Here is a 10,417-nt window from a genome sequence, read left to right on the forward strand (position 1 = left end):
AAAGATAGAAAACTCTAAATTAAAACAAATCATAAAATGCACTTAAATCTGACTTTTACTTTGTGAATCTTTTGCTCGTTTAGAATTCTATCCAAGGAAAAATTTAAAATATTCTAATCCAACAAAGAAAAAGCAATAACTCCATTCAAAAAAAAGAAAAGAAAAGAAAAGAAAACACAATAAAAATATAAAATAAGACCTTAGATGTGTTGTGTTTATTACTTTAAAATTTAATTGAAAATAAATGAGAGAAAAATTAGGATTGAAAAAGTAAAATTTAATAAAATAAGGGGACAGAATGGAAAAAATATACCACAAAAAGAAATAAAAATAAAAATATGAATTTTGGGTATTTGTTGTTAATATTAGTATAATTTTTCTCCATTTGGCTTTGTCTTATCATCATTCTCGGGTTTCCAAGGTTTGGAGTATCCCCCCCCCCCCCCCCCAACCCAACACACACACACACACACACACAAGAGCAAGCTTCAGACTATAGATCATCTTCGCCGATGTAACATTCTTATCATCGACCATTGTGTCCTTTGTGTGGGAGCGAGCGAGACCTTTGTGTCCTTTGTGTGGGAGCGAGAGAGACCGTGCCCCACATGCTTATCCATTGCAGGTATGCGCGAGAGCAATAGAGTAGGATTTGGACGCTCTTTGGAATTTCTTGGGTCTTTCCAGAGAACATATCCGATCTTTTGGTTGTTTGGTCTTTATCACCTTAGTTTAAGAAGGGTAAGACCTTATGGAACTTGACACTGTTAGCCTCCACCATCTGGGTCTTTTGGAAAGAGAGAAACGCCCGTACTTTCAGGAATGTGGTTAAGAGTGCTTCTTTTATCTTCCACAGGATCATCTCTTTAGTGGTATCTTGGGCAAAAGGCCTCCCTAAGTTCTCATTGTATTCGGCTACTGATATAAAAAAGGTGATGGAAAGAGATTTACAATAGCAGGGAGAGCACAGAGGTGGGAGGCCCTAAATGGATTCCTTTTGATCCTGGGTGGTTAAAATTAAATTTTGATGGATCTAGCTTGGAAAATCTTAGGCCCTCAGGTATTGAAGGTCTTTTAAGAGATGAGAACAGTGTCACGAAATGGGCATTTTCAGGCCTGAATGGATTTAAAGACTCCAATGAAGCAGAAGTGAAGGCAGTCCTTCAAGGCCTTAAACGAGTGTCTCATAGTGATACGGACAACCTCATAGTACAAGGAGATTCTCTTAATGTTATTCGGTGGTTGGAAGGCCGATCTCCTCACCCATGGAGATTTTCATAGTTTTTTGATGAGATCCTAGGGCGGGTAGAAGGTAATAGGATAATCTATCATCATGTAAGAAGGTCAGCGAATGAAGAGGCGGATCATCTTGCTCGTTCGGGAATGTAAAGAACTGAACTAGAATTCTTTGATTTTCTTCCTCCGTGAGGAGCTCGGGAATTCGTATTTTAGTCTTGTGATGTTATGTTTTTGTTTTTGGCTCCTTGACCACCTTGGTCATGGTTACTTTCTTAATAATAAAGATTAACCAGTTCAAAAAAAAAAGAAAAAGAAAAAGGAAGACACAAATATGGGAAAAATATGCCACAAAAAGAAATAAAAATAAAAATATGAATTTTGGGTATATGTTGTTTATATTACTTTAAATTTTACAGCAAAATAAAATAGAGAACACCAGTATTTAAAAATAAAAATTTAATGAAATAAGGATATTAAAAAAAGAAATTGATATTTGCTTTTATATATGAGTTACAGGATTTCTGAAAATTATTTATAGTTTTCTTGTATGTGGTGTGCATCATTTTGGTGTTTTCTTTTCTTTTATCTTTGGACCTTGTTGAATTTGTTTTTTCTGCATGTTTTTGTCAAACTAAACATTCAAAAAGGTTTTCTCCATTCATAAATTTCAATTGCAATAAAATAAAATAAAATAAACATTTTGGATGGAAATATTTTATTGGGGAAAATTTTTCTTTCCACTAGTTAGAGGGAAAATGGTGTATGGTTAATTTTGAGTGATAACATTATAAATCGAAGGCCCCTCTAAATAAAAAAATTAAACAGGATTTTGTTCAAGCTCTCTTTTTTTGTGTAAAAAAAGTAGGGAATTTTTGAAATATTTTTTTCTTTCGAAACATTTCCAGGAAATTCCTACAATCCAAAGAGCCCTAAGTGTACTTAAAATTGCATTTAGGGCCTGTTTGTTTTAGATTATGACAACTGATTGTGGAGTCCCCAACTGATTATTGGACTCAAATTTAGTGCAATTTTCGGTCCAATAATCGGTTGGGGACTCCACAGTCGGTTGTCATAATCTAAAATTTTAGAGGGCCTTAGTTTTGTGTCAAATAGTCATTTTGGACATAATCAATTCTCAAAATCTTAAACCAACAGGGCCTAAATATAGTTTTTAGTCCAAAAAATCATTTATGTACCCAAAATCGATTCTCAAAATCCAAAACAAAAGCGGTCTCAGCTTTCACATTTACAAATGAGCCCAAGTATAAAAGTCTTCTTTCTACACTAGAATTGCATATGGGCCCCTATTACCAATGTCTTTTTTTCTTAGAAGAAGATTTTCCTTAGAATCCTCTTTGTTGGGGGGGGGGGGGGGGGGGGGAGACCTTTCGATAAAACTGCCAATAGTCCAATAAAGCAAGTTCCCCCATTTCAGATTCCTACTATGCTTTCACATTTACATATGGACCCCAATTAGATAAGTCTTTTCCACATTAAGTTGTATATGGGCCCAATTAGATAAGTCTTTTCAACATTAAGTTGTAGATGGGCCCAATTAGAAATATCTTTTTCGTGTGGAAAATAAAGAGGAAAAGTGAAATTGACAAACGATTTGTTCTTCCAAAGTGTTTTTGACGTGTCGTGGGCATTCGAGCTGACTTCCTTCGTCTTCTTGTGCATGTGTTACAAACTTACAACATAGGGTTTCAAAATTGGCAAATAGAGGCTATAGAGCTATATCCCACCAACTCAACTCAACTCAACTCAACCCATACATCAAGTTTGGCCCACCATTCATGTTTTGATGGGGTAGGTCCCACAATCTCCACCCGAGTCCATGTATAGGGTGGGGCCCACAATTTTGCACATCATGGACCATTATGGGTGAGGTAACTTCTGTCTCTTATATGGGTATTCTGGTCTTTTTCATGATTCAAAATCTACCATGGGCATTTTGGTCACAAATTGGGGATATGACCTGATTTGCAATTCACTCAAACTTGACGACTCTATTTGCAAATTGGCAAAACCTTTCTTTTTGCAAAAGAAGTCTTCTACTTTGCTTTAACTAACCAAACTTTTCTTAAAGATTATTCATGAAATGGAAGCCCATGTTCCATCAAACATAAGGCAAGACATAGCTACACCTAGGTACTATTTTGAGCCCTAGTGTGTCAATGTCATGTTAGGAAGGGCTCTCTATTTGGAGAAATGGTTGTTGAGAATTGGGTTTGAAAGACTATTCTTTACAGCATTTTATCTTTTTACTCTCTTTATAAAAATGAAAAAGCGTTGTAGAGGACTGCCAAATGCCCCCCTAAATTTAGCACCGGGCACATTTTTCCACTCTTTTGAAAGTGAATGGGAAAAGTAGATCACTTATGCATGTGATTTCATTCTGTGCTCATCCTTACGTAGAGAGAGAGAGAGAGAGAGAGAGAGAGAGAGAGAGAGAGAGAGAGACCCTTTTGTTGCTACCACCGAATATTGATTGTCTATTCTTTTCTTTTTCAATGAAGAGAAATTATCTACTTCACAAGTAACCAATTACTTGAAATGATGGAATGAAAGGATTTGGAAAAGATGTAATCTTATCTAATGACGAATGATAGAATGAAGGGCGCCCTTGAAAAAATCAGCTACAAGGGTGCTCCTATTGGTCCATCTTAGCAAAGCGAGTTCATGGCAGAACCATGTTTGTATTTTCTTATGCCATCATCATAAACACACTTTCCTGAAACGATCTATTAGAGGAGGGCTAGGATCATCCTATGGAAATGTTTTTTTGGGCACAACCTATTTACGTTATGGCCCATCACATGGACGGTTTGGATCATCCTATAGTATCTTCCCGTGCAGTACTGCTTGAAAAAATAAGGGACTATAAGGGCTTACACCTTATAAAATCTCACAATTTATAATTCATTTACTTCTTATCTTTAGCTTATCGTAAATTGATGAAGTTTAACAATTTTATACACTATGTCACATGAAGAATCAAAAACCCTTTCCGTCCACCCAAAGTTGAATATTTAAGTCTGAATGGAAACAACCTCTTTTTTTGGCGTGGGAAAGTTCCAAACGACTTACTTTTTTAGTCACAAAATGAGCATGATAGGGATCTTGCATTTCAAACTTGAAGAAGTACACACTTTTTCATTCAATAAGCGACGATAACATGGATCTTCCATTTCAAACTTGAAGGAATAATGGCACATTAAAAACGTAGTAGCTGGGTTTGAACACCTTGAAAACTATTTTGTAAAGGTTTAGATGCCACCCACAATCTTTGGCTTACGACACCCATATTTGATTGGAAAGAGGTCTAAAGAATATCATAATTCATATAGAATCAATATTTTTAATGATAAAAATATCTCAAAATGCTCTTGTAATAAATTTTAGATACCTTAATTGTTAGGGTTGATTAGTGCCGTTGGTGGCCTTTGGCCTGCACAAAACCTCTACAAAAATATGGGATATTGTGCAACCAGAAAGACCCTTGGTTTCGTGTAGGGTTTTAAAGTACTTGGAGATGACTTGGTTCGTCTCGTTGTCCAATGGCGTGGCATACCAATAAATTAAAAAAAAGGTGGCCCAGTGCACGAGACTCCCGCCATCACGGGTCTGGGGAGGCCATGCTAGATGTACGTAGCCTTACCTCGGCTTTGCAGAGAGGCTGTTTTCATGACTCGAACCCATGACCACCAGGTTGCAATGGAGCAACCTTACCATTGCGCCAAGGCTCGCCTTCTCATACCAACAAATTAACTACCAATAACATTCAAGCAAAAACCCACCAAAAAGGTGGTTGTGATTAATTTTTTGCTTGGATCTTTTATTTTTTTGAGATGGATTCTTTTTCAATCTCTTTCTCTTCTTTCTATATTGGTAATGACAGACACCTCCTACCACTAGTCCATGAGGTTGACAACCAAACACTACTTACCTCTCCAAGGTGACTATGAGGAGACTACTTGGTTTGTCTCTTCCCTCTTGATTACTCAAACTTTAATACACACTACTCTGTGAGATAACTACTTGCAAGCAAATGGACCTAAGGTGTTTGATGATTTTCATCAAATTATCTTGATAGTATATCATAAGATATGATTTGAAACTTGGGAAAAATAGATTTAATTCTTCAACTTGAACAATCGCTTAGCTGACTTTATGATTCGTATTAATTCAACTAAGTACATTCTACTACAATGAGGCACGCAATAATGCGCGCACATGCGAGGAACGGTGTGTGAGAAAAAAAAGACAGATAATAGTGATGTGAGAGGAATAAAAAAACAGATATTAAGGACATTTTTAATGTGTTAGAGAGAAGTGGAGGAGAGATATCTGTGAAGAGATTTTTAGGAGAGAAGAGAATGAGGGGTTGGAAGAGAGGTAAGTGAGATGTGATGAATATTAGGAACAAAAAGAAAAAAAATTATATAAAAGATTGGAGAAATTATATGGTGTCTGAGCTTACATTTGCCTAAGGGGGCACGACAAAGATGTGTTAAAATGCAGGGAAGGCCCTTACTACTTGTAGCTATTCCCCTATGACCTATGTATTAAAACTCATAAATGTAGTATCTAAGATGATTGATGGCTCCCCTCATTAAAAGTAGAGGTGCTTTTACATACAAAGAGCTGCTAGGAAGACGAGAACCTGTTATCTTTATACATAACAAAGACTAGTGATTTGGGGTGCGTGTACAAGAAAACAAGAGAGGTCAGTATTTGCTTCTAACAGGGTGACCAAAATATATCTTTATTAGGAGGGGACTTGTGCGTAAATAATGGATTCACAACATCTTCTACCGATTTGACCCCAACTTTTTCTGACTCAACCTCATCTTTTATCGAGTCTACTCCAACTTTTCTCCTTTTATTGAGTTGACCAAACTTTTTCCAGATTCATCCCCATCTTTTATCAAGTCGACCCCAACTTTTTCCGAGGGGACTCAAACTTGTATATATATAATTTTTTTCTTCTTCTTATGATTCTTCTGTTACAACCCGCAAGCTGCTGCAGATTTTCTTCCGAATTTGGCTGATTTACTCCAGGATTCTCTCTTCATCACTTGCTATTTTCTCCTCATTAGTTTCTCTAATAGTTTCTCTAGTTTCTTTTCTTAGGAGTCCTTTCTTAGAAATATTACTTTCTTAATTGGTTGTAAGGAGAATAAGGGATATGTATAAGATTTCCTTGGAAGGAGAACAACAAAGTTTATTCTAAAAACTATGCCTTTGCACCAGAGGAACCCCTTACCCTCTTAAAATTGTGGGCTGTTTTGCATGTCTAATACCTTTTTTGCAGGTTTGATCTAGATAGGATTTTTGATCCTATCATCTGGTATCAGAGCCTTGGTTCTGGCATGCCGAGACGGCCTAGCAAGACGGAAGAACGTGTGGGAAAGTTGGAACAAGAGGTTGCCCTAGTATCAAATGCCCTAAATGAGCTCCGAGAATCCATGAATAATAAGATCGATAATGTTGTGACTTCGATAGAGCGGCTTACGATAGGAAGCCCAACTTCTACTCATTCTGTTTCTGTGGGAGATAATCAAGAAGGTGTGGTCGCCGACGGCAGAATCCAAGCTCGCTTTGCACGAATCGATTTTCCCAAGTTTGATGGTCAAGATCCGACAGAATGGATCTATAAGGCAGAGCACTTTTTTGCCTATCATAGGACACCTGAAGATCAAAAGGTATTATTGGCCTCTTTTCACTTAGACGGAACTGTGTCCCAGTGGTTCCAATGGTATCACAGGGTGCAGCCGAGCCTCACCTGGAAGGAGATGATTGATGCCATGTGTGTTCGTTTTGGCCCGACAGATTATGATAGTTTTCATGGAGCTTTATCAAAGATTCAACAAAAGGGGACCTTGCAAGTCTACCAAGAAGAATTTGAAAGACTTACTAACCGGGTAACTGGTTGGACAGAAGAAGCACTAATTGGCAGTTTTGTAGAAGGTCTACGTGAGGAGATTGGAATGGAGGTTATGATGTTCAAACCATCTTCATTGAAGGAAGCAATGGGATTGGCACGCCGACAAGATGCTAAGTTGCAACGCCTACGTCGGGTGGATCGGATCACTCCGAGCCGTTACAACCGGACAAACATAGAAGCAGCACATGCTAGTCGATTTTCACAATCTAAGGCCCCACCAGGAACAGTGGTGGCTCCTATTAAACGCCTAACCTTGGCTGAGATGAAGGCTCGACGTGATCAGGGCCTATGTTTTAACTGCGATGAAAAATTTGTTCCGGGGCATCGCTGCAAGACAATGCAAGTGTTCATCCTTGCAGGAGAAGATGATGAAGTAGCTCTCAATGATGAGACGACTACGGAAGATGAAAATAATACCCCAGAAGTCTCTGTATATGCGTTGGCCGGCGTTACAAGAGCACAAACTATGAGGGTAAAGGCCTTCATTAAGAAACAAGTAGTGAGTGTGCTAATTGACAGTGGTAGCACACATAACTTTGTGGCGGAGGATTTGGTTCAAAGGTTGGGTTATTCAGTGTAATCGGGTGCAAGCTTCGAAGTTTTAGTAGCTGATGGTAACAAGTTAAGGTGTCGCGGAATGTGTGAGTGTGTGCGCATCAACTTGGGAGGTTTGGAAATTACAACAAATTTGTACGCGTTGCCATTACATGGATCAGATACTGTTCTGGGAGTTCAATGGCTGAAGTCACTAGGTAATATTATTTGGAATTTTGAAAACCTTACAATGACCCTTGATTATCAAGGAAAACAATACACACTACACGGGGTTCAAAATTTGAAAGTGCAAACAGTGGAAGGCAAGGAGTTGGCTCAGTTATTGAAGCAAAAGTCGTGGGGCTTCTTGGCTCAACTAGATGTAAATACTCAACTTGAAGAAGACATAAGTGTTCATGAGGATCTTGCAAAGTTACTAGAAGATTACGATGATATATTTCAAGAATCAAAGGGGCTGCCACCTCATCGTTCTCATGATCATCATATCCCATTAATGTCTGGAGCACAACCTGTGAATGTCAGACCATACCGTTATCCACACTTGCAGAAGAACGAGATTGAAAATTAGTTCGAGAAATGCTCGAGACTGGTGTTGTTCGCCCCAGCAAGAGCCCATTTTCTTCACCAGTATTATTGGTGTGGAAGAAGGACGGATTGTGGAGGATGTGTATCGACTACAGGTCGCTGAATCAAGTCACCGTAAAAGATAAGTTCCCTATACCTAATATTGATGAATTATTAGATGAACTATATGGAGCTAAGTTTTTCTCAAAGTTGGATTTGAGGTCTGGGTACCATCAAATACGTGTGCATGAATCTGATATTCCTAAGACTGCTTTTCGCACTCATGAAGGGCATTATGAATTTTTAGTTATGCCCTTCGGGTTGACTAATGCCCCGTCCACTTTTCAAAGCCTTATGAATGAGGTTTTTCGTGATCACTTACGCCAATTTGTCCCTGTATTCTTTGATGATATATTGATATACAGTAAGTGTTGGACTGATCATCTTAGCCATGTGAAAATAGTTATGGACAGGTTGCGGCATCATCAGCTGGCGGTTAAACGTTCAAAATGCTCCTTCGGGCAAATATGTGTTGAATATTTAGGCCACATAATTTCAGGAGAAGGAGTCGCAGCTGACCCTGAGAAAATCCGTGCCATGGTAGAGTGGCCACATCCTACCAGTCTGAAATCATTGCGCGGCTTCTTGGGGCTAACAGGATATTACAGGAAATTTGTGAAGGGATATGGTCAAATTAGCAAGCCACTTACAACACTCTTATGCAAGGATGGGTTCCATTGGAATGAGGAAGTGGAAAGTGCGTTTGTGGAGCTTAAGGCCGCTATGTCATCCACCCCTGTGATGGCTTTACCAGATTTTTCTAGGCCATTCATTATAGAATGTGATGCTTCTGGAACAGGAATTGGAGGTGTGTTGATGCAAGATGGGCGGCCCATTGCATTTTGTAGTAAGGCCTTATCCATCCGACATTCATCTCTATCTACATATGAACGTGAGATGCTCGCCATTGTTCATATGGTGACAAAATGGCGTCACTATTTGATGGGCAGGAAATTTCAAATAAAGACCGATCATCAAAGTTTAAAGTATCTCTTAGAGCAGCGTGTTGGCTCAACTGCTCAGCAAAAATGGGCAGCCAAGCTCATGGGTTATGATTATGAAATCTTATATCAAAAGGGAAAGGAGAACCTTGCAACTGATGGGCTATCACGACAGTTTGAGAATGGGCCAGTTGAAGCATCAGTGTCAGCATTATCTATTCCATATAATACATTGGTGGACGAGATATGTAAGGAGTTAGAGCAGCACCATGATACAAAAGAATTGATTGACAAGCTTCGAACCCACCCACAAGGGTCAGATGGTTATACCTGGGATGGTTTGGTATTGCGTTACAAGGGAAGAATTGTAGTCGCCAAAACATCCAATATCATTGACAAATTGCTACAAGAATTTCACTCAACTGCCGAAGCCGGACATTCAGGTTAGTTACGCACTTACAAAAGGCTTTCAAGATATTTTTATTGGCGGGGAATGAAGAGGCAGATTAGGGAATATGTGGCCGCTTGTGACATTTGCCAGAGGAACAAATCTGAGAATCTTTCGCCACCAAGATTGTTGCATCCATTGCCCATTCCAGATTTGATTTGGTCAGACATCTCTATGGATTTTATTGACGGGTTACCAAGATCTCTTGGAAAAACGACTATCATGGTAGTGGTGGACCGTTTGTCTCAATATGCACATTTTATATCTCTCGCACACCCTTACACAGCAGCTTCTGTGGTACATGCCTTTGTTCGAGAGGTGGCACGTCTACATGGTACACCTACATCGATTGTTAGCGACAGAGATAAAGTATTCATGAGCAATTTTTGGCAAGAGTATTTCCGTCTTCAAGGAACTAAACTGTGCATGAGTTCGGCCTATCATCCACAAACAGATGGGCAGACTGAAGTGGTAAATCGTTGCCTCGAAACATATCTACGTTGTTTTGTTGGGACCCAGCCTAAGCAATGGGCGCATTGGTTGTCATGGGCAGAGTGGTGGTATAACACCACATACCACGAATCAATAAAGATGTCACCATTTGAAGCTGTTTACGGATGACCACCTCCGACCCATGTGACTTATACATCTGGAAACACC

General features: G+C 39.0%; 1 protein-coding gene across 1 annotated transcript; it reads left to right on the forward strand.

Annotated features, from left to right (window-relative positions):
* Positions 1-7,826: 7,826 nt before the first annotated feature.
* LOC143861575 (uncharacterized) lies at positions 7,827-8,312 on the forward strand. Its single transcript, XM_077372478.1, has one exon. The coding sequence runs from the start codon at positions 7,827-7,829 to the stop codon at positions 8,310-8,312; it is 486 nt and encodes a 161-aa protein (XP_077228593.1).
* The last annotated feature ends 2,105 nt before the right edge of the window (positions 8,313-10,417 follow it).

This window comes from Tasmannia lanceolata, unplaced genomic scaffold (genome assembly GCF_043159265.1).
Source record: "Tasmannia lanceolata isolate RefF3 unplaced genomic scaffold, GAP_Taslan_0.1 ptg000037l, whole genome shotgun sequence".
Classification (NCBI taxonomy): Eukaryota; Viridiplantae; Streptophyta; class Magnoliopsida; order Canellales; family Winteraceae; genus Tasmannia; species Tasmannia lanceolata.